This window comes from Rhinoraja longicauda, chromosome 13, assembly GCF_053455715.1.
Source record: "Rhinoraja longicauda isolate Sanriku21f chromosome 13, sRhiLon1.1, whole genome shotgun sequence".
Lineage (NCBI taxonomy): Eukaryota > Metazoa > Chordata > Chondrichthyes > Rajiformes > Arhynchobatidae > Rhinoraja > Rhinoraja longicauda.
Genome location: NC_135965.1, coordinates 1,396,132 through 1,420,877, shown reverse-complemented (window position 1 = coordinate 1,420,877; position 24,746 = coordinate 1,396,132). Strand labels below are relative to the sequence as shown.

General features: G+C 46.2%; 1 protein-coding gene across 3 annotated transcripts in view; it reads right to left on the bottom strand.

The window, feature by feature from the left end:
- LOC144599376 (chloride channel protein 2-like) overlaps positions 1–24,746 on the bottom strand; it is a 406,358-nt gene that overhangs the window by 156,792 nt on the left and 224,820 nt on the right. For all 3 annotated transcript variants that reach the window (XM_078410172.1, XM_078410174.1, XM_078410173.1), the window contains exons 9-11: positions 23,900–23,984; positions 6,250–6,351; positions 3,041–3,125 (exon numbers count right to left, since the gene is read on the bottom strand). In XM_078410172.1, the coding sequence (XP_078266298.1) occupies positions 3,041–3,125; positions 6,250–6,351; positions 23,900–23,984 (272 nt within the window). The remainder of the gene's footprint in view (positions 1–3,040; positions 3,126–6,249; positions 6,352–23,899; positions 23,985–24,746) is intronic.

The window sequence follows — 24,746 nt, the reverse complement described above, 5'->3', positions numbered from 1 at the left end:
GGGTGATGTTTCGGGTCGAGACTCTTCTTCAGACTGATGTCAGGAGAGTGGGAGGTCAACTCCTATTCCTTCTCTCCAGAGATGCTGCCTGTCCCGCTGAGTTACTCCAGCATTCTGAGTCTGCCTTCAATATCAAATTCTTCATGCACAGACCCCTGTGTGCAATTACTGCCTTCTCTGTTCCCAATTTCCGATGATATAAAAGTTTACAAACTTTATCATTAGCTTGTATTACTTTAACCATTTAACAAAGGCAAGAGGATTTCAAAGACAATGACATTTGTTGCAATTCTGCAAGACAAATTGTCTCAATTTGCACTTTACACTCTGACTAATTAACTTTCTTTAAACTATACCAGAGTGGAATTTTCCTTTCACTGATTAATATTTTATTCTTTCTGACGGACTAATCAACCTTTTATGAACAATGTAATCTGGACATATGAACCAATTAGGTGGATGGTGCTGGGCATTCTCAACTCATTGTTGTGGAATCTCTTTGAGACAATGCTTCATTATAAACCAGTGCTGCCAGCTGCTCCAATTTGCAGCAAATAGGCATCTATTAGTGACTTTAAAATGATAGCCATCGTGAATGAATGCGGTCTTATAGAATTGATTGAAATCATAGCCAAGGCAATACGTGAAGGGATTGCAGGAATGGGCATTGTGGTGATGAGTCAACGATACATAATTGAAGATGGCTGCCAACCATCCTTCTCACATGTCCCGCATTTATTGTCGTGAAAGGTTAACGTCCAAAGGAAATAGTTCATTCTATCCAGTGGTATGTAGATAACGTGTGTAAATGTCAAAGCAGCAGGAAGGAAGGGCATTCGTTCATTTCCTCTGAAATGTGAAAACACACAGTGCCTCTGCTTCCATAACCTACAAAGGAAATCACTGAAAGAGACACACAGTGCTGGGGTAACTCAGCAGGTCAGGAAGCATCTCTGGGGAATGTGGATAGGGTTGGCACCCTTCTGTTGACTGATTGGGGGGGTAGGGGGAGGGGGGGGATGGGAGGGGGGAAGAGAAAGCTGGAAGAAAGGAGGGGCAGGACAAAGCCTGGTGAGTGATAGGTAGATATTGGTGGGGGGTTATTGATTCAGATTGAAAAGACTAGGCCAGATTGGAAAGACTAGGCTTGTATTCACTGGAGTTTAGAAGGATGAGAGGGGATCTTATAGAGACGTGTGCAATTATAAAAGGACTGGACAAGCTAGATGCAGGAAAAATGTTCCCAATGTTGGGGGGAGTCCAGAACCAGGGGCCACAGTCTTAGAATAAAGGGGAGGACATTTAAAACTGAGGTGGGAAGAAACTTTTTCACCCAGAGAGTTGTGAATTTGTGGAATTCTCTGCCACAGAAGGCAGTGGAGGGCAATTCACTGGATGTATTTAAGAGAGTTAGATAGAGCTCTAGGGGTTAGTGGAATCAGGGGGTATGGGGAGAAGGCAGGCACGGGGTACTGATTGTGGATGATCAGCCATGATCACAATGAATGGTGGTGCTGGCTTGAAGGGCCGAATGGCCTCCTCCTGCACCTATTGTCTATGCTTCTATGTTTCTAAGCAGATGGTTGGACAAAGGCCAGAGATGAAAAGAGAAAAGGTGCGCGGTAAAGATAGAAGTGATGCTAAAGGAAGGAATATATTGGAATGTAGGAATGATAGGAACAGGGGGGGAGAGGAAGGGGGGAAATGGGTGCAAGTGCAGGTGGGGCACGGGGAAGGTGGGGCACGGGGAGGGCAGGGAGGGGGGAAGGCGGGGCATGGGGAAGGTGGGGAGGGCGGGGAGGGGGGAAGGCTTGGCACAGGGAAGGCGGGGAGGGGGAAGGTGGGGAGGGGGGAAGGCGGGGCACGGGGAAGGCGAGGCACGGGGAAGGCGAGGCACGGGGGCGCGGCACAGGGAAGGCGGGTAGGAGGGAAGGCGGGGCGGGGGGGAAGGCGGGGTACGGGGAAGGCGGGGCACGGGGAAGGCGAGGCACGTGGGGTGCGGTACGGGGAAGGTGGGGTAAGGGGAAGGCAGGGAGGGGGGAAGGCGGGGAGGGGCGGAGGCGGGGAAGGCGGGGCACGGGGAAGGCGGGGAGGGAAAAAGGAGAGAAAGAAGGAAGAAGAGGAAACAAAGGGTTGCTTGTAAGTAGTCACCTCATATTGGAGAATCTAAAGTTCATCCCGTGGGTTTCAAGCTACCCAAGTGAGGTGCTGATCCTGCAGTTTTTGTGTGGCCTGACTCTGGCAATGATGGAGGCCCAGGACAGAAACGTCAGTGTGGGAATGGGAAGGGGTGTTAAAATGGTTAACAACCGGGAGATCCCAGCAGGCCTTGATGGACCGAGCACAAGTGTTCAGCAAAATGGTCACGGAGCTTACACTTGATCTCGGTGATGTAAAGGAGTCTAAGTTGGGAACTCCGAATGCAGGAGATGAGGTATCCATGTTCTCCAGAGATGCTGCCTGACCCACTACGTTAACCCATGTCTTTTTTTGTAAACCAGCATCTGCAGTTCCTTGCGTCTAATGGTAATGACAAAGTCTTCTTGTTGACTCTCATTATGTAAATACATTTTCAGCGCTTGCAAGAAGCAACTGAACTTTGTGTAACATTAAACCAAAACGTACAACCAATAGGAGATGAAGAGTGTTTTATGTAGGAATACAAACTCTTTTGAAGGTTTACAAAGCCAACTTTCTAAAATAATTGCATTGTCAGCAATACAAAACTGACCATTTAACAATTCATCGTTCAAGGTGATTTGATTTGGAAAGCTGCCCTTTTTTAACTCAATCAATTTTAATTGCAAAGATAGACACAAAATGCTGGAGTGCTGGCGAAACGTCTACTCCCCTTACCTACTCTAATCTCACCCCCTAGATAGACACGAAATGCTGGAGGAACTCGGCGGGACAGGCAGCATCTGTGGACGGAAGGAATGGGTGGCATTTTGGGTCTTGACCCTTCTTCAGACTGAGAGGAAGCTGGCCCCTGACAGACATAAAGATTCATACGTTCAGCACAGATATAAATAAAATCTACCTCTCCAGCCATGAACTGGCCAAAGCCAGGAGGAAACGACAGAGTAGAAATGAGCAAAGTCACCAGTGCCGGATATAGCAGGCGCCTGAAAGAAAGGAGAGAGTTTCATTCAATGTCATGTCTCATTGCAGCACATTCTGCAGATCATACAAAGCTGCATCTTCCAAACATCTATTAATATGATGCACATGGAGCAGAATATAGAACAATGCACAGTCGGCTTAGGAACAGGCCCTTTGGCTCATCATGTCTGTGATACCAAGTTAAACATCTTCTCTGCCTGGTCCATACCCCTCCATTTTCTGCACATGTGCCCATGTATTAGAAATGCCACATTTAACAAGCATCTTGGCATGCTGTTAGGGTCTGTTTAAACACCAACTGCTTAACAGTGCTTGTATTAAACTTAAGAGTTGAAGAAAAATTCATCCAAATGCCGTTGATGCTTGCAAATCTGAGATTAAACTAAGCCTTGGAAGTACTCAGCTGATGAAGCACAAATGTGGAAAAGGTTTAGTTTAGTTTAGAGATGCAGCATGGAATCCTTCGGCCCACCGGGTCCGCGCCGCCCAGCGATCCCCGCACATTAACACTATCCCACACCCACTAGGGACAATTTTTACATTTACCAAGCCAATTAACCTACAAACCTGTACGTCTTTGGAATGTGGGAGGAAACCGAAGATCTCGGAGAAAACCCATGGGGAGAACGTACAAACTCCGTACAGACAGCACCCGTAGTCGGGATGGAACCCGGGTCTCCGGCGCTGCATTCGCTGCAAGGCAGCAACTCTACCGCTGCGCCACCGTGCCGCCTAGGTCAAGGTCTCAGAGCTCACTCTGCAGATGACTGACCTTCCATGAAATAAAGGTTCAAAAGAAAGGTTATCGACCAAAAAAGATGAATCTGTTCTTCTCTCCTGTGAAGCTGTCTCACCTGCCGAGTTTTCCCAGCAGGTTCTGTTTTATTTTGGAAGATGAAGAGATATTTTCTCTTTTTGATTCACACTTGGGATTCAAAATCTATTGTGATAATATACAAACTGACTGTTGAATCAGATTATGCACAATTTTGGAACCAGTGCTTGGAAAGGTGTTAAATACCACAACAGTACATGGGAGCTTGGGGCAGGAGTCTTGTCCAATTTGTAAAGAAACTACACAATGGGGTGGCACGGTGGCGCAGCGGTAGAGTTGCTGCCTTACAGCGCAAGAGACCCGGGTTCCATCCCGACTATGGGTGCTGTCTGTACGGAGTTTGTACGTTTTCCCCGTGACCTGTGTGGGTTTTCTCCGAGATCTCCGGTTTCTTCCCACACTCCAAAGACGTTCAGGTTTGTAGGTTAATTGGCTTTGGTAAAATTGTAAATTATCCCGAATATGTAGGATGGTGCTAGTGTATAGGTATCGACAGTCGGCACGGACTCGGTGGGCCGAAGGGCCTGTTTCCGTGCTGTATCTCTAAATTAAACTAAACTACACTAATACCTTGTCAATATAATCATTTAGTTCAGTTTTCAGTTTAACGCGGAAGCAGGCCCTTTGGCCCACAGAGTCCACACCGACCAGCGATCCCCGCACATTAACACTATCCTACACACACTAGGGTCAATTTACACTTTTACCAAGCAAATATCCCTACAAACCTGTACGTTTTTGGAGTGTGGGAGGACAATAGACAATAGGTGCAGGAGGAGGCCATTCGGCCCTTCGAGTCCATTCAATGTGATCATGGCTGATCATTCTCAATCAGTACCCCGTTCCTGCCTTCTCCCCATACCCCCTGACTCCGCTAACCTTAAGAGCTCTATCTAGCTCTCTCTTGAATGCATTCAGAGAATTGGCCTCCACTGCCTTCTGAGGCAGAGAATTCCACAGATTCACAACTCTCTGACTGAAAACGTTTTTCCTCATCTCAGTTCTAAATGGCCTACCCCTGATTCTTAAACTGTGGCCCCTGGTTCTGGACCCCCCCTCCAACATTGGGAACATGTTTCCTGCCTCTAACGTGTCCAACCCCTTAATAATCTTATACGTTTCGATAAGATCTCCTTACCAAAGAGGAAACCAAAGATCTCGGAGAAAACCCAAGCAGGTCACGGGGAGAACGTGTTGGGTCCCTTACTGTTTGTAATCTACATTAATGATCTGGATGTCAACGTACAGGGCATGATCAGCAAGTTTGCAGATGACACAAAGTTAGGGGGGGTGGTGAATAGCGAGGAAGGGATCTGCAAGCTGCAGGAAGATATAGATGAGATGGTCAGATGGGCGGAGCATTGGCAGATGGAATTTAATCCTGAAAAGTGCGAGGTGATGCACTTTGGCAGGAATAACTTGGAGAGGGAGTACACCATGAATGGAAGGACCCTAGGGAAGACAGGGGTACAGAGGGACCTTGGAGTACAGGTACACAAGTCCTTGAAGGCAGCAGGACAGGTGGACAGGGTGGTCAAAAAGGCATATGGGTTACTGGCCTTCATTAGCCGGGGCATCGAATATAAAAGTAGGGGGGTAATGATGGAATTGTACAGAACACTGGTGAGGCCACAGCTGGAGTATTGTGTACAGTTCTGGTCACCACATTATAGAAAGGATGTGATAGCTTTGGAGAGGGTGCAGAGGAGATTCACCAGGATGCTGCCAGGGATGAAGGGCCTCGGCTATGAGGAGAGACTGAGCAGACTGGGGTTGTTTTCCCTGGAGCAGAGAAGGCTGAGAGGGGACATGATCGAGGTGTACAAGATCATGAGGGGCATAGATAAGGTAGATGGGGGGAACTTCTTCCACTGGTGGAAGGTTCAACAACGAGGGGACATAGATACAGGGTAAGGGGAGGGAGGTTTTGGGGGGATGTGAGAAATAACTTTTTCACCCAGAGGGTGGTTGGAGTCTGGAACTCACTGCCTGGGGTGGTGGTGGAGGCGGGAACATTCACAACGTTTAAGAGGCATTTGGATGGGCACTTGAAATGCTACAACATTCAGGGCTACGGTCCAAATGCGGGAAAATGGGATTAAAATTAGACTGTGTTTGGTAACGGGCGGCACGGACACGATGGGCCGAAGGGCCTATTTCTGTGCTGTAGTGCTGTAGGACTCTATGACTCTATGACTCTATGACTCTATCTCGGGGAAAACCCACACAGGTCACAGGGAATACGAATATGTCTTAAACGTTTAAGTAATGAAACAACATGTCATACTTACTTTTTCATTAAGAACTTGTTTATGGTTTTTTGTTTCCTCATGATTGCCACTATTTTTCTGTGGAAGTAAACAAACAGGGCACCACCAAAGCCACTTGCAATCCTAGAAGAAACAAGAACGGTGACATGATTATTCTCAATGCCATTTATTTCTCCGCTGATTTCTCCCTGCTCTTCTAACATAACTTGTAAAGCCAAAGGGCCATTCTTGGTCGCGTGTGTGACCAAAAATATGAAAAATTGTGGAATACATCTCTTCTAATTCTGAAAGCATTACAGGTATATTGTTTTGTACTGTATGTATGACTTATATGTGTCAAAGTTTATCAAGTGAAAATTTTATATGTTATGCTGACAATGTTTGTTTAGGGGTCAGAGGTCAAATATGACTGGTCACGTGTGTGACCTTACACCGAAGTATTTTTCTCATAACTCAGTTTTATCTTACAAACTCTGTGAATTTTAAAAACCTAGAATGTTCATATCTTTAGCAGACATGCATTATAGTTCTGTAGGTTGGAAAACAGCAATGAATAAGATTAATCTCTTACAATAATTTTCTAATGTATTACTTTATGTGATGAGTGACGTTTCGGGTCGAGACCCTTCTTCAGACCTTCGATTTGTACCAGCATCTGCAGTTATTTTCTTACACTTTATGTGATGACGTCTGGTTCACTTTTCCAAAGAGTGGCCCCAAAGCACCATGAAGAGCACTATGAAAACCAAGCGAAACGCAATACAAATAGCCTATCTGGTTCATGCACGTTTCTGGAGAAGTTGCAAGGTCTGGGGGCCTGAAAGTGACGGAAGCAATCAACTCATAAATCAACATCAAATATTACAATCAAGAATCAGTTCTTGATTAGAACTGTCAAGGTTTATGGGGAGAAGGGAGGAAAATGGGCTTAGGTGGCAGAGGTCAGCCATGATTGAATCTCGCCATTCAATCATGGCTGATGGTCGGAATGGCCTAATTCTACTCCTATGACTTGTGAACTTGAGGCAAGTGAAGTGAGAAAGGTCAGTCTGTCTCCTTTGATTCCACCCGCTGAGGTGTGTGCTGATTACACAGAAGGGCCTTAGAGGTTTCACACCCCACTCAGTCCAGAAGGAACTGAGAGAAAACTCTTCCCATCTCCAACCACGTACGTTGTATTGTAACTGCAGGGACTGCAGGGGATCAAAGGAGTGTCCAGTCCTCAAACATTACTTTTACTTCAATGTTGTAAATAATTTGGATTTATCAACTTAAGCATAGCTTTGAGATAATCAAACAAATAATGTGCTTTTCCTTCCTGATTTTGGCCGCGGAATAAATATTAGCCGAGACTAGCAGAGATGGTGCAGGAGGGCACCCTGCTCTCATTTTCATTTTCATTTTACTTTCCCAGCAACCGCAGGAGATGCAACACCTGTCCCTTTATCTCCCCCCTCGACTCCAAACAAGGACCCAAACAGTCTTTCCAGGTAAGGCAGAGGTTCACCTGCACCTCCTCCAACCTCATCTACCGTATCCGCTGTTCCAGATGTTAACTTCTCTACATCGGCGAGACCAAACGCAGGCTCGGCGATCGGTTCACTCAACACTTTCGCTCAGTCGGCCTTAACCAACCTGATCTCCCGGTGGCTGAGCACTTCAACACCCCCTCCCACTCCCAGTCTGACCTTTCTGTCCTGGGCCTCCTCCATTGTCACAGTGAAGCCCAGCACAAATTGGAGGAACAGCACCTTATTTTTCGCTTGGGTAGTTTACACCCCAGCGGTATGAACATTGACTTCTCTAACTTCAGATGGCCCCTGCTTTCCCTCTCTATCCCCTCCCCCTTCCCAGTTCTCCCACTAGTCTTCCTGTCTCCGACTACACCCTATCTTTGTCCCACCCCCTCCTCTGATATTAGTCTGAAGAAGGGTCTCGACCCGAAACGTCACCCATTCCTTCCCTCCCGAGATGCTGCCTGACCCGCTGAGTTACTCCAGCATTTTGTGTCTACCCTCATTTTCATTGCTGCATGGATGAGATGTTTTACACCTTACTGGGAAGGTAGACACGGCTAGGGTTTACTGACTTGCCTGAAAGGATGCTGCCAAAAGTAGTCCCTTCCATAGGACACCAAAGAGACAGGATGGTCCCAGGTTCAGCACTGTCTGAAGTCTGAGATATAGAGTGTCAATGGATGATGTCTTACTTCTGATCCTAGAACATAGCCTCTGGGCTACGGCCAGCAACTCCTGCACTTCTGAAAGGAATCCTGCCTCCAGTTCCAGCAACATGCCTTTGTGTGACATAAGACATTTCTCAGCCAAAGAATCACCTCCTGAACTACAGTTGTATTTAAAACATTGGGGAACATTGCTGTTATCAGGCAACTGAACCATCCTCTCATCAGCTAGAATGTAGTCCTGACCTCCCATCGACCTCATGGGAGACCTTTAATCAGACTTTTATCCTCCACTAAATGATGTACCCGTTATCTGGGCACTAGCGGACAGCTTGCTTGCATTCATGTCTAGTCTTTTCTTTGAGTGGGTAGCACACACAGAAAGGATTTTCACGAAACCTCGGTATAAGTGACAATGATAAACTAAACTAAACAACTCAGAGGGGGAAGAAAAGGAAACATGCTCCTACTAAATGTGTTGCTGAGGATGCTGCAGATTAGAACCACCGTCTAACAACAGGTTAAACCACTGTCTAACAACAGGTTAAACCACCTTCTAACAACAGGTTAAACCACCGTCTAACAACAGGTTAAACCATCTTCTAACAACAGGTTAAACCACCGTCTAACAACAGGTTAAACCATCGTCTAATAACAGGTTAAACCACCGTCTAACAACAGGTTAAACCACCGTCTAACAACAGGTTAAACCACCGTCTAACAACAGGTTAAACCACCGTCTAACAACAGGTTAAACCACCGTCTAACAACAGGTTAAACCATCGTCTAACAACAGGTTAAACCACCGTCTAACAACAGGTTAAACCACCATCTAACAACAGGTTAAACCACTGTCTAACAACAGGTTAAACCACCGTCTAACAACAGGCTAAACCACTGTCTCACAACAGGCTAAACCACTGTCTCACAACAGGTTAAACCACCGTCTAACAACAGGTTAAACCACTGTCTAACAACAGGCTAAACCACCGTCTAACAACAGGTTAAACCATCGTCTAACAACAGGTTAAACCACCGTCTAACAACAGGTTAAACCACCGTCTAACAACAGATGATGAGACAAAACAGCGAACAATCAATCATAGGGTCATAAAGCGTGGAAATAGGCCCTTCGGCAAAACGTGCCACACCGACCAACATCTACACCAGTCCCACCTTCCTGCATTTGGCCCATCTTCCTCTAAACCTGTCCATTCCATATGCCTGTCCAATTGATTTTCAAACGTTGTGATCGTATCTGCCTCAACAACCTCCTCCAGCATCTCGTTCCATACACCCACCACCCTTTGTACCGCCACCTCTCTCACATCATCTCTCATCCTCCAGCATTCTACGGAATCAAGTCCAAGCCCGCTCAACCTCTCAGCTATAGCCCAGGCCCTTGTCAGCCAGCCTGACATTGGTAAATGCTGGTCTGGGTCAGGGCATCAAGACCATCCATGTGGGGGATGGAGGTGTAGTGTGACTGGACATCCATGGTGAAGATGAGGGAGTGGGGGCCTGGAAACCAGAAGTTATCGAGGAGACGGGGAGCACGTGAGGTGTCTTGGACATAGGTGGGGAGGGATTGGACCAGGGGGGATAGGATGGAGAGGGCCTCAACACCATCCTTGTGGGGGATTGGTAAATGCAGGAATATTTTATTAATTTAGAACTGATATTCGAACATAGATATTAGAAGGAATATTTTTACTCGCAGGGCTGTGAATCTTTTGAGTTCTCTACCCTGGAGGACTAGGCAGGTTCAATCATAGATTGAATTCAAAAATGAAGTCAACGGATTTCTGATTATTACAGGGATCAATAGATATGGGGATAGGATAGGGAAATGGAACATAGAACAGTATAGTGAAGAAAGGAACTGCAGATGCTGGATTAAACCGAAGGTAGACACGAAATGCTGGAGTAACTCAGCGGGACAGGCAGCATCTCTGGAGAGAAGGAATGGGTGACGTTTCGGGTCTAGACCCTTCTCTGTCTGAAGAAGGCTCTCGACCTGAAACGTCACCCGTTCCTTTTCTCCAGAGATGCTGCCTGACCCGCTGAGTTACTCCAGTAGTTTGTGTCTACCTTCGATTTAAACCAGCATCTGCAGTTCTTGTGTCTATAGTTTTGTGGCTATAGAACAGTATAACATAGGATCGGGCCACAATGTTAGCTGCCGAACATGATACCAAGTTAAACTGCCTGTACATGATCCATATCCCTTTATACCCTGCATATCACGTGCCTATCCTAAAGCCTGTAAAACCCCACCATGGTATCTGCTCCACCACCACCCCCAGCAGTGCATTCCAGGTGGCCACCACTCTCCGTGTAAAGACACTGGCCCTGCACATCTCCAATAAACTGTCCCCTTTGCACATTATACCTACACTCTCTAGTATGGGCCATTTCCACTCTGCAAAAAATGATCTGTCTATACTCTCTATGCTTCTCATATTTTATATATTTAGAAATATAGAAACATAGACTGGAGCGACTAGGCTTGTAAACACTGGAATTTAGAAGGATGAGAGGGGATCTTATCGAAACATATAAGATTATTAAGGGGTTGAACACGTTAGTGGCAGGAAACATGTTCCCAATGTTTGGGGGGTCCAGAACCAGGGGCCACAGTTTAAGAATAAGGGGTAGGCCATTTAGAACGGAGATGATGAAAAACTTTTCAGTCAGAGAGTTGTAAATCTGTGGAATTCTCTGCCTCAGAAGGCAGTGGAGGCCAAGTCTCTGAATGCATTCAAGAGAGAGCTAGATAGAGCTCTTAAGGATAGCGGAGTCAGGGGGTATGGGGAGAAGGCAGGAACGGGGTACTGATTGAGAATGATCAGCCATGATCACATTGAAGGGCGGTGCTGGCTCAAAGGGCCGAATGGCCTACTCCTGCACCTATTGTCTATTGTCTATTGTCATAGAAAATAGGTGCATGAGGAGGCCATTCGGCCCTTCGAGCCAGCAACGACATTCATTGTGATCATGGCTGATCATCCACAATCAGTACCCCGTGCCTGCCTTCTCCCCATATCCCTTGATTCCACTTGCCCCTAGAGCTCTATCTAACGCTCTTTTAAATCCATGCAGTGAATTGGCCTCCACTGCCCTCTGTGGCAGAGAATTCCACAAATTCACAACTCTCTGGGTTAAAAAGTTTCTTCTCACCTCAGTTTTAAATGGCCTCCCCTTTATTCTTAGACTGTGGCCCCTGGTTCTGGACTCCCCCAACATTGGGAACATTTTCCCTGCTACGAGCTTGTCCAGTCCTTTTATAATTTTATACTTTTCATATTTTTATAATTTTATACTTTTAATTTTATACGTTTCTATCAAGTCTCCCCTTAACCTCTGGACGTTCCAGACAAAATAATGCAAGACCTTCCATCCTGTGTCTGTAGTTGAAACCCTCTAATCCAGGCAGTAGTCTGTGAAGCCTGTGCACCCTCTCCAAAGCCTCCACATCCTTCTTGCAATGAGGTGACCAGAACTGCACACAACACTCCAATACGCCCCAACCAAATCCATACAGAGCTGCATTGACTTGAGCTTTGCCATGACCTTGTTCAACAACAGAGGGGTACTTTGGTCAGCTGCTCCTGTCTATTATGTTGTGCTCTGATTTTACCACATGCACATGCATTATAATGGGCTTTTGAGAAGACATCCCTGAACAACCAAAGACTATTTACCATCCGCAAAACATCAGGGTGACAGTAACACAGTGACACTTTTTTGTTGTTGAGAAATGGATAATTTGCAAAGATTTCAAGAGATGGAGGAACTATCTTGGCAAAATTGCTTACGATTTAATCAAGTGAATCTTTCAGCATGTCTTTTGTACAGGAGTCAAACTTCAATTAGCCTCAATATCCTTCCTGATATAAGCAATGATTACAGAAATCACCAAAACAGTCAAAATAACTCAATAAAATCTTTGCTTCTTAGAGAAGTACTACTGAACTACTATCTACCTCATTGGAGACCCTCGGACTATCTTTGATCAGAACTTACTGGCTTTATCTTGTACTAACCGTTATTTATGTCATTAGCTTTATCATGTATCTGTACATGGCTATCATGTACCTGTACATGGCTATCATGTATCTGTACATGACTAAGGTCAAGAGTGATAGGGGTATAATTAGGCCATTCGGCCCATCAAGTCTACTCCGCCATTCAATCATGGCTGATCTATCTCTCCCTCTTAACTCCATTCTCCTGCCTTCTCCCCAGAATCCCTGACACCCGTACATTATAAATGGCTCGACTGCAATCATTTTTCCGCTGACTGGCTAGCACGCAGCAAAAGCTTTTCACTGTACCTCGGTACACGTGACAATAAACTAAACTAACTAACTAGCTAATTAGGAAAAAGGAACACGAGTTGGACAAATTGATTCCTCGCACTACAACACAAATAGCAGCAGGCCAACGCTTCAGGTGAATCCAAACCACACGACTAAATCAGGTACAATTTGGTCAACATGGCAACAGCAGTCTCTTGTCGAGTTACTTCAATCAATGTTTCCTCAGCTTCGGTTGCTATGTCAAGTGACTCACTCTCAGGCAAAACATTCATGTCCACCTCTTGTAAAAAGACAATCAAATCAAACAAGGGTTTTGCGCAATTGCCAGAAATACATTATAGATGAGATCAAAGCTGTTCAGCTTGCCACAGGAGAGCTTTCAACTCCCTCTCCCGACCACAGCAAACGTCACTCACTGGAGAGCTGGACTTTGTTGCAGACCAACAGACTGACATTCTCTTTGAGGGTCTGTCCCACTTAGGCGATTTTAAGGCGACTGCCGGCGACTAGGCAGTGTAAGAAAATAACTGCGGATGCTGGTACAAAATCGAAGGTATTTATTCACAAAATGCTGGAGTAACTCAGCAGGTCAGGCAGCATCTCAGGAGAGAAGGAATGGGTGATGTTTCGGGTCGAGACCCTTCTTCAGACTGATGTCAGGGGGGCGGGACAAAGGAAGGATATAGGTGGAGACAGGAAGATAGAGGGAGATCTGGGAAGGAGATGGGGAAGAGAGGGACAGAGGAACTATCTAAAGTTAGAGAAGTCAACGTTCATACCGCTGGGCTGCAAGCTGCCCAAGCGAAATATGAGGTGCTGTTCCTCCAATTTCCGGTGGGCCTCACTATGGCACTGGAGAAGGCCCATGACAGAAAGGTCAGACTGAATGTTTGCCGGGGTGTCGCGGGCATGATCGTGAGGAGTCTTCAACGAGTCGTAGCGGATCTCGGCGCGCCGCGGAAAAACTTTCCAGATAGAAATTTCTCGCCGACAGCTGGCTTGTCGCCAGGTATCGTAGCTTATTGCGGGCGCTGTCTGTCGCACGCTGTCCCCAGGTTTGCTAGGTTGTCGCAGATGCATTTAGAAGCACGTAATATTAAATTAAGAAAAGGCATTTGAAGATACCTGAAGATAGTTTTGTTTAACCAATGTATTTACCGTCAGGACATTTGACGGGTAGATTGGAGGCGACAGTTTGACGGTCAGGTGAGCGTGGGAATTTTGAGATGTTTCCGAAGATGGTGTAATCTCTTAACCAGGTGGTAGTTTCGCAAAAAAAGTTACTTCTATCGACCTGACTCGGCATTGCCGTGGTCATTGTCATGGTCATTGTCGTGGTCATTGTCGTCGGGTAAAAGAAAATGCCGCCGATCTGCTACGACTTTGACAGTCGCCGGCAGTCGCCTTAAAAACCGCGTAACTGGGACAGGCCCTTTAGTGACTTTAATCAAAGGTTTTTTATACAAATTTTCAACATTATAATGTGATTCCTTCCAATTCGTTACAAAAAAGATACATTAAATTAACTTCATCTGTAATCCTTTTTGGCATTGACTTCCTTTAAGTACAAAAGTGATCAAATCTTGACAGTCAAATGTAGACACAAAATGCTGGAGTAACTCAGCGGGTCAGGCAGCATCTCTGGAGAGAAGGAATGGGTGACGTTTCGGGTCGAGACCCAAGGGTCTCGACCTGAAACGTAACCCATTCCTTCGCTCCAGAGATGCTGCCTGACCCGCTGAGTTACTCCAGCATTTTGTGTCTACCTTCGATTTAAACCAGCATCTGCAGTTTTCTTTCCCACAAATCTTGACAGTCTTTGGATTCCAAATGCAGCAAATATAGCTCATTATAAATGCAGCTTAGTAGCTCTATCCAAAGTAAATAGTAGGAACAGATTCAAATACAGTAAACCCTCGCTGTACTGACTATATGGGCGAGATGGTTTCTGTTATTACTGATGGTCCATTATAACCGTGTAAAGGGGGAATATGTACAGTACCATTGGAAAAGAACATACACTACACAAGAAAGGACCACAAAATACACAATACCTTGGGATGGCACAGCAGGCAGAGATGGATGGATTCTTGATTAGTACGAATGTCAGGGGTTATGGGGAGAAGGCAGGAAAATGGGGTTAGATATTTCAGCCATGATTGAATGGTGGAGTAGACTCCTATCACTTATGAACTTGGTATCACGACGGTAGAGTTGCTGCCTTATAGCACCAGAGACCCGAGTTGGATCGAGTGGCAACGTGACTCTCCTCCCGTGTTGTGGGGGTGGCCGGGTTTGTGGTTTGGTTGGCGTTTGTGGGTTGTGCGGGTCACTGGTGGAGCCGCTGACTCGTGGTGCCGGGGGCCCGGGTTCCATCCTGGCCTCGGGAGCTCCCTGTGGCCGCGTGGGTTTCCCCGGGTACTCCGGTTCTATCCTACACACTGTGAGTTGTCCCTGGAGGGTTGATAGGAGCTGGTGTGCCGGGACACCCGAGGGGTGGGGCCCACGCAGTCACGGGGACGCCCGGGGTCTCTCGCGCTGTGGGGCGGCAGCTCTGCCACATGTTCGCGGAGGCCCATTGGCCTCTCTCTCCATCCCTCCCACACCCAAGTCATTGTACTTGCTTTGAAGTGTTCTTGTTGAGTCTCATTGTCTGTAACTCGTTTTCACCTCGTCCACAGGAGTTTCCTTTATCATCGTTACCTTTTTGCATTTCTATCATTCATTTGTTCTGTATCTCTCTACATCGCACGGTAGCGCAGCGGTAGAGTTGCTGCTTTACAGCGAATGCAGCACCGGAGACTCAGGTTCGATCCTGACTACGGGTGCTGCACTGTAAGGAGTTTGTACGTTCTCCCCGTGACCTGCGTGGGTTTTCTCCGAGATCTTCGGTTTCCTCCCACACTCCAAAGACGTACAGGTATGTAGGTTAATTGGCTGGGCAAATGTAAAAATTGTCCCTAGTGGGTGTAGGATAGTGTTAATGTACGGGGATCGCTGGGCGGCACGGACTTGGAGGGCCGAAAAGGCCTGTTTCCGGCTGTATATATATGATATGATATGATATGATGATCTCTCGTTTCCCTTTCCACTGACTCTCAGTCTGAAGAAGGGTCTCGACTCAAAACGTCACCCATTCTTTTTCTCCAGAGATGCCACCTGACCGACCCACTGAGTTACTCCAGCATTTTGTGTCGATTTGCAGGTTTGTGGGTAGCAAAAAAATTGTAAATTGTCCCTACTGTGTGTGGGATAGTGTTAGTGTGTAGGGATCGCTGGTTGGCGCGGGCTCGGTGGGCCGAAGGGCCTGTTTCTGCACTGTATCTCTAAACTATACTAAACGAAACAATCCAGGGATGGAGTGGTACAGGAACCTATTTCAACCATTTCACGACAAGCTGCCACATATTCATCTAACTGATCTGATCATCTCTGTGAACTATTGATCGGAAAACTTCTTCATTTGCTTTTTATTGCAAAGTTGTGCTCATATGGAAGCCATTTCACAAAAGTTTTCAATATGAAGCCAGAAAGGATGATATGAATGAGTATCTTTGGTGCTGCAGGGGGCTTTCAGTTCCTGGCATGAAGCTTCCTCCTTAAACATTCAATCTTCAGACCATGAGCAATGTGGCTAAGCTGCACAATTATTATGATTACTTCCTCTAAACACCAACGCCAATTTTTATTTTTAGGTGGAATCCAGAGGCGTTTTAAAATTATTGATATTCAGCAAGAGCATCTCCAACTGCAAATTTCTGAAGGGAAATAAACGAGTGGAAGGCTGAGTGGTTATCAGTGCCACAGGTGGGCTGCAACTGGGCAGCAAGAGGAACATGCTGTGGTCTTTCAACCACACTGTGAACTCGATGGACCGAACAAATGCTTGCACAATCCCATTAATAAACCGCCAACACTCTCTCACACCAATTGTTCTAAATTTGCCATAAAACTATTTTTGGGCGGCACGGTGGCGCAGCGGTAGAGTTGCTGCCTTACGGCGTTCACAGCGCCGGAGACCCGGGTTCCATCCCGACTACGGGTGCTGTCTGTACGGAGTTTGTACCTTCTCCCCGTGACCTGCGTGGGTTTTCTCCGAGATCTACGGTTAACTCCCACACCCCAAAGACGTGCAGGTTAATTGGCTTGGTATAAATGTTTAAAAAATAGTCACTAGTGTGTGTAGAGTAATGTTAATGTGCGGGGATCGCTGGTCGGTGCGGATTCAGAGGGCCAAAGGGCCTGTTTCCGTGCTGTATCTCTAAACCAAACTAAACTAAGCTAATCAAGAATAATGCAATAAATATGAAAGACTGGATGATAATTGAGATGGACACAAATGCTGGAGTAACTCAACGGGACAGACAGCATCTCTGGAGAGAAGGAATGGGTAACGTCTCAGGTAGAGACCCTTCTTCAGATTGAAGGATCTCCACCCGAAATGTCACCCATTCCTTCCCTCCAGAGATGCTGCCTGTCCTGCTGAGTTACTCCAGCATTTTGTGTCTATCTTCAGTTTAAACCAGCATCTGCAGTTCTTTCCTACACATGGAAATTGAGAATTGGATTTATATCACAGAATATGATGCAACTCAAAATGTTATTGTAAATACCAAAAGGTTATTAATTGCTCTATATGCTAATTCTACCACTCACACGTTAAAGTTAATCACAGCTAACATTTGCACAGCTGAGGCCCTGGTTTCCAAGGTGCATAACCAGCATCTGCAGTTCCTTCCTACACACATTCTCACAGAACAAATTCCGACTCGACCCATGTTTCCATAGTTACTTGCCTTGGCAATTATTGCAGATTTCCAGGTAACAAAAATGATATTTGAACAAATATTCTTCCTCCTGAGAATGAGGCAATTTCCTTTGGGCGTGGAATAACCTTTGATGCTATTTCCATTTTCATGAGCCGAAGGAGAGAAGTTGCTAGAATTTGCTCTAATTGCCAATCTACCCTAGAAGCCAGAATGTTGTGTGCTCAGTATTCAAAAACAATCACAATATTTCCAACACTTTTCCAACCTTCAGCAGATCTCGGTGAGACTGGAACAAAAATTCCTGAATTCCTGAGAAGTTTTGTTTAGTTTAGTTTAGAGATACAGCACGGAAACAGGCCCTTCGGCCCACCGGGTCCGCGCCGACCAGCGATCCCCGCACATTAACACTATCCTACACCCACTAGGGACAATTTTTACATTTACCAAGCCAATTAACCTACAAACCTGCATGTCTTTGGAGTGTGGGAGGAAAGCGAAGATCTCGGAGAAAACCCACGCAGGTGTGGAGGGGAAGGGTGAGGATTGGGCTCAAGTGGCCACAGCGAGGATGCTGAGCAAAGGACTGAGCAGAGCGTCACAGAAGATAAAGGTACATTCTGCTGTTTCCTGGTGGTGTTTGTTGTGGTTTTTGGTGGAGCTCACTGCACCTTTATTTCCTGTCCCCCTCTGCTCAGTCTCCTTGCTGAAGCCTATTGAGCCCAAGTCTCAGACTTACCATCAACACGGCACTTCTCCTCAACATAGCCCCATTCCCAAAATTGCCTTCTTCTTAGTGGTTGCTCAATCAGCTCATTCTGACAGCACAACTAGTCCAATGCGCGGGGCGGCTCGGTGGCGCAGCGGTAGAGTTGCTGCCTTACTGCGCCAGAGACTCGTGTTCCATCCTGACTACGGGTGCTGTCTGTACGGAGTTTGTACGTTCTCCCCGTGACCTGCGTGGGTTTTCTCCGGGACCTAAAGTTTCCTCCCACACTCCAAAGACGTGCAGGTTTACACGGTAGGAAGGAACTGCAGATGCTGGTTTAAACCGAAGACAGACACAAAAAGCTGGAGTAACTCAGCGGGACAGGCAGCATCTCTGGAGAAAAGGAATAGGTGACATTTTGGATCGAGACCTTTCTTCAGACTGAGAGTCAGGGGAAAGGGGAAGGCAAGATATAGACGGTGATATGGAGTTCGATATTTCTCTATATTACCGTCTATATCTCTTGTTTCCCTTTCCCCTAATAGTCTAAAGAAGGGTCTCGACCCGAAACGTCACCTATTCCTTTTCTCCAGAGATGCTGCCTGTCCCGCTGAGTTACTCCAGCTTTTTGTGTCTACCTACAGGTTTGTTGGGTAATTGGCTTGGTATAAAGGTAAATTGTCCAGTGTTAGTGCTTGGGGATCGCTGGCCAGTGAGGACACAATGGGCCGAAGGGCCTGCTTCCGCGCTGCCTCTCTAAACTAAGATTAAAAGCTTGCCTTTGGAATCTACAGCTCTGCTGAGACACTGAAGTACACTAACTTTGAAGGAAGCATTTTGGGAGATCACAGCAGGGCAGGAGCTTTATAGTGAATGGAAGGGTCCTGCCCTGGTGTGTTGTGGAGCAGAGGAATCTAGGAGCACCAGTACATACTTCCCGGCATCACAGGTGGATCTTGGGTAAGTTGGGATGTTGTGTTACATGACCATTTTAATAAGTTTTCAAATATTTTTTTAGGGATCACAAAATGCTGGAGTAATTTTTAAAATAACTTAAACACTTTATTTTAAAAAACCATTTAATAACTTAATTTGAAAAAATATTTTTAATAACTTATAATATTTCTAATAACTTAATTTTTTGAATTTTTAAAAAAATAACTTAACCACTTTAACTTCCCACACTAATCTATCTGTCGTGGGCCTCCGCCATTGCCAGTCAGGTCACATGCAAGTTGGAGGAACAGCATCTCATATTTTGCTTGGAGAGCTTACACCCTCCTTACAATTTCCTTTCTCCCTGTTACAATCAGTCTGAAGAAAGGTCCCAACCCGAAATGTCACCAATCCATTTTCTCCAGAGATGCCGCCTGACCCGCTGATTTACTCCAGCATTTTGTGCCTAACTTAAGTTTAAACCAGCATCTGCAATTCCTTATTATTATAGAATCATACAGTGTGGAAATAGGCCCTTCGGCCCAACTTGCCCACACCGCCCAATATGTCCCATCCACACTAGTCCTACTGGCCTATGTTTGGCCCATATCTCTCTAAACCTGTCCTATCCATGTACTTGTCCAATTGCTTCTTAAACGCTGTAATTGCACTGACACAACTACCTATCGGTAGTTGAGGGAAGTACCTAGGGGTGCCAACTTTCTCACTCCCAAATAAGGGACAAGGTGACGTCACCGCCCCGCGCGATCTCACCCAGCCAGCGGCCACGCGCTCCCGCTCCACCAATGGCGGCCGCCCGGGCCGGAAGGCGGGTTGCTACGCAACCTCCGTTAGGCGAACACACTCGGCCCCGCTCCCCAAACACACTCCATTAGCTTACAGCGTCCCCCGTGCCTACAGCGTCCAGGCCTACAGTGTCCGGGCCTACAGCGCTCCCCGGGCCTAATACGGGACAAGGGTGGTCCCGTATGGGACAAACCAATTTAGCCCAAAATACGGGATGTCCCGGCTAATATGGGACAGTTGGCAACCCTAGAGGTACCATAACAACATTTACAAGACATTTGGACAGATATATGGACAGGGGAGGTTTAGAGAAAAATGGGCCCATTGCAGGCAAGTGGGGCTAACATAGATGGGGCATTGTGGTCAGCATGGGCAGGTAGTGCCCAAGGGCCTGTCTCCACACTGTATGACTTTATAAATAATGAAAACTATTTATCCATATGCAGAGGGTTAAAATTTCTAGCACCTTTATTTCCAAGCCGAAAGGCTAGGGCTGTTTTTAAGAGCAGGGGCTAAAGTTTTGGTAAAATTCTTCTTGGAAAAAGTGGCCTCTTGTGATCAGGGTTTTTCTACATATATGGACAATCTCACAATGGACCACAATGGACCAAACATGCCCTCAACAATCATGATTCAGATCTAGTGGTAAACCCTTGACAGCTGTGCATTTAAATATTCAGCCAATATGCTTCCATATCAGTATGTTTTTTTGAAATAAAAAGCACATTAATTATTCAAACTGGAGAAGATCTCCACTGCTTATTTTACCATGAATTTCCATAACGTGCTAATTTAAGATAATGAGCTAGTGATTTGAGTCCCACAAAGACCCCCAGGTGCGGATATCTACTGGTGCCCAAAATGGCAGAGCTGAAGCCTGAAAGCAACTCCCTCTCCACTGGGAGCACACTTTTCTGCTAGTTTGAAAGTTCTTCTGTCTACTGGGTGGCACGGTGGAGTAGCGGTAGAGCTACTGCCTTTCAGTGCCAGAGACCCAGCTTCAAGCCTAACCACGGGTGCTGTCTATACGGATTTGTACGTTCTTCTCGTGACCGGCGTGGGTTTTCTCCGAGATCTTCAGTTTCCTCCCACACTCCAGAAACATACAGGTTTGTAGGTTAGTTGGCTTGGTATAAATGTAAATTGTCCCTAGTGTGTGCAGGATCGCATTAATGTGCGAGATCGCTGGTCAGTGCGGACTAATGTGCGGGGATCGCTGGTCGGTTTTCTCTAAAAACTAAAAACTAATTTTCATTCTCCGAGATCTTCGATTTCCTCCCACACTCCAAACACATACAGGTTTATAGGTTAATTGGCTTGGTATAAATGTAAAATTGTCCCTAGTGTGTGTGGGACTCGTGTTGGTGTGTGCAGGGATCGCTGGTCGGTGTGGACCTGGTGGGCGGAAGGGCCTGTTTCCGTGCTGTATCTCTGAACTAAACTAAACTAAACCTGCCCTGACCAACTTTCAGCAAGAAGGAACAGTATTCCACAAGAAAATATTATTGCCCTGGCAAAATGAGATACAATTTCTATTCCAATCGTTCCCAGCAAAGCTTGGAAAATGAAACAACTTTGAATCATATAGTCATAAAGCAGTCTACGATTCCTACCCACAAACCATACAGGAAGAATAATACATTTCTCAATTAGTTCGTTGTATGACTTGGAGTACATGAGGATGGTAAAGGTAATCAAAACGATATTACAAATTTGAAATGAAAGCAGAAAATGTGAAAAACTCGGTAGGTCTGACAGTGTCTGTGGAAAGAGAAAAATCACCATTCCAGGTGAAAGACTGTGATCGGAATGTTCTGGGTTGTTGAGGTGTAAAAGCCACTTGACCACACTGTTGTCAAAATCTTCCAACACTTTGCTGATGACTAAAGGGCCTGTCCCACTTAGGCGATTTTAAGGCGACTGCCGGTGACTAGGCTGTCGCTGAACGTTTGCCGGGGTGTCGTGGGCATGATCGTGAGGAGTCTTCAATCAATCGTAGCGGATCTCGGCGCGTCGCGGAAAGGTTTACCTGCTAGAAATGTCTGGGCGACAGCTGGCTTGTCGCCAGGTATCGTAGCTTATTGCGGGCGCTGCCTGTCGCATGCTGTCCCCAGGTTTGCTAGGTTGTCGCAGATGCATTTAGAAGCACGTAATATTAAATTAAGAAAAGGCATTTGAAGATACCAGAAGATAGTTTTGTTTAACCAATTTATTTACCGTCAGGACATTTGACAGGTAGATTGGAGGCCACAGTTTGACGGTCAGGTAAGTGTGGGAATTTTGCGATGTTTCCGAAGACGGTGTGATCTCTTAGCCAGGTGCTAGTTTCACAAAAAAAGTAACTTGTATCGACCTGACTCGGCATTGTCGTGGTCATTGTCGTGGGGTAATATAAAAATTTGGCGATCTGCTACGACTTTGACAGTCACCGGCAGTCACCTTAAAAAATCGCCTAAGTGGGACAGGCACTTAAGAGTAATCTCATTTAGTGCTAGTTTAGTTTAGTTGAGTTTAGTTTCGAGACACAGCGCGGAAACCGACCCTTCGGCCCAGGACAGAAAGGTCAGACTGGGAGTGGGAGGGGGAGTTGAAGTGCTCAGCCACCGGGAGATCAGGTTGGTTAAGGCGGACTGAGCGAAGGTGCTGGGTGAAACGATCGCCGAGCCTGTGTTTGGTCTCGCCAATGTAGATAAGTTAACATCTGGAACAGCAGATACAATAGATGAGGTTGGAGGAGGTGCAGGTGAACCTCTGCTTCACCTGGAAAGACTGTTTGAGTCTTTGGATGGAGTTGAGGGGGGAGGTAAAGGGACAGGTGTTGCATCTCCTGCGGTTGCAGGGGAAAGTACCTGGGGATGGGGTGGTTTGGGTAGGAAGGGCCGAGTTGACCAGGGAGTTACGGAGGGAACGGTCTCTGCGGAACGCAGAAAGGGGAGGAGATGGGAAGATGTGACCAGTAGTGGGGTCCCGTTGGAGGTGGCGGAAATGTTGGAGGATGATTTGTTGGATATGCTGGCTGGTGGGATGGAAGGTGAGGACAAGGTGGACACTATCGTTGTTAGGAATGGGGAGAGGGGGAGCAAGAGCGGAGCTGCGGGATATAAAGGAGGCCCTAGTGAGAGCCTCGTTTCCTAAAGAATGAGGACATCTCTGATGCCCTCGTGTGAAACACCTCATCCCGGGCGCAGATGCGGCGTAGACGGAGGAATTGGGAGTAGGGGATAGACTTTTTGCAGGAGACAGGGTGGGAAGAAGTGTAGCAGTCCATTGCCATTCATTATGATCATGGCTGATCATCCAAAATCAATACCCTGTTCTGGCTTTTTCCCCTATATCCCTTGATTCCCTTAGGCCTAAGAGCTAAATCTAACTAAATCTAACTAAATAGGGCGGTCACGGTGGTGCAGCGGCAGAGTTGCTGCCTTACAGGTGCCGTCTGCACGGAGTTTGTACGTGCTCCTCGTGACCTGCGTGGGTTTTCTCCGAGATCTTCGGTTTCCTCCCACACTCCAAAGACGTGCATATTTGTAGGTTAATTGACTTGGTAAATGTAACAATTGTCCCTAGTGGGTGTAGGATAGTGTTAATGTGCCGGGATCGCTGGTGGGCGCGGACCTGGTGGGCTGAAGGGCCTGTTTCCGTGCTGTATCTCTCTAAGAAATATTTTTTAAACTCTCTCTTGAAAATGGGTCACACTGTGATTCTCAGACTTTTGCGTGTGGAAGGAGCTGTGAAGAGGGTTCTACTATTCAATGCTTCAAGGTACAGATATCACATGTTACCTGCAATGTCATCAATTAAGTCCCATTACTATCATCAAACCACTTTAATTTGCAAAAGTGAGCTATCCAATACTTACATATTGATTTATGTTAAATTATGTTCTGATGACTGAGCGATGCTTTCAGCTATTTAAACAAATTATAACTGACTCATTACAAAAACATACCCAATTACTGCAAAAGCAGGGAGCTCTTGAAGATCAAATGGAAAATCGAGACGGAATCGAGTTTTAAATAAGGCAGTGATGGTTTCTGCAAAAGATGGAGGAAAGTTTGAATGTTATTAAATACTTAAGAACAGATGGGTAGTATTCATGGGTAGGAACATAGAAACATAGAAAATAGATGCAGGAGGAGGCCATTCGGCCCTTATAGCCAGCACCACCATTCATTGTGATCATGGCTGATCATCCACGATCAGTACCCCGTTCCTGCCTTCTCCCCATATCCCCATATCTTAAAGAGCTCTATCTAGCTCTCTCTTGAATGCATTCAGAGAACTGGCCTCCACTGCCTTCTGAGGCAGAGAATTCCACAGTGAAAATATTTGTCCTCATCTGTGTTCTAAATGGCCTACCCCTTATTCTTAAACTGTGGCCCCTGGCTCTGGACTCCCCCAACATCGGGAACATGTTTTCTGCCTCTCGCGTGTCCAATCCCTTAATCATCTTAGATGTTTCAATACAGGTGATAGGATGGAAACCGAGAGAGAATGGCACCAAAGATGGATACAAAAAGCTGGAGGAACTCAGTGCGTCAGACTGCATCTCTGCAGAAAAGGAATTGGTGATGTTTCGGGTCGAGACCCTTCTCCAGTCATCTATTCCTTTCCTCCAGAGATGCTGTCTGACCTGCTGAGTTACATAGAAACATAGAAACATAGAAAATAGATGCAGGAGGAGGCCATTTGGCCCTTCGAGCCAGCACCGCCATTCATTGTGATCATGGCTGATCATCCACAATCACTAACCCGTGCCTGCCTTCTCCCCATATCCCTTGATTCCACTAGCCACT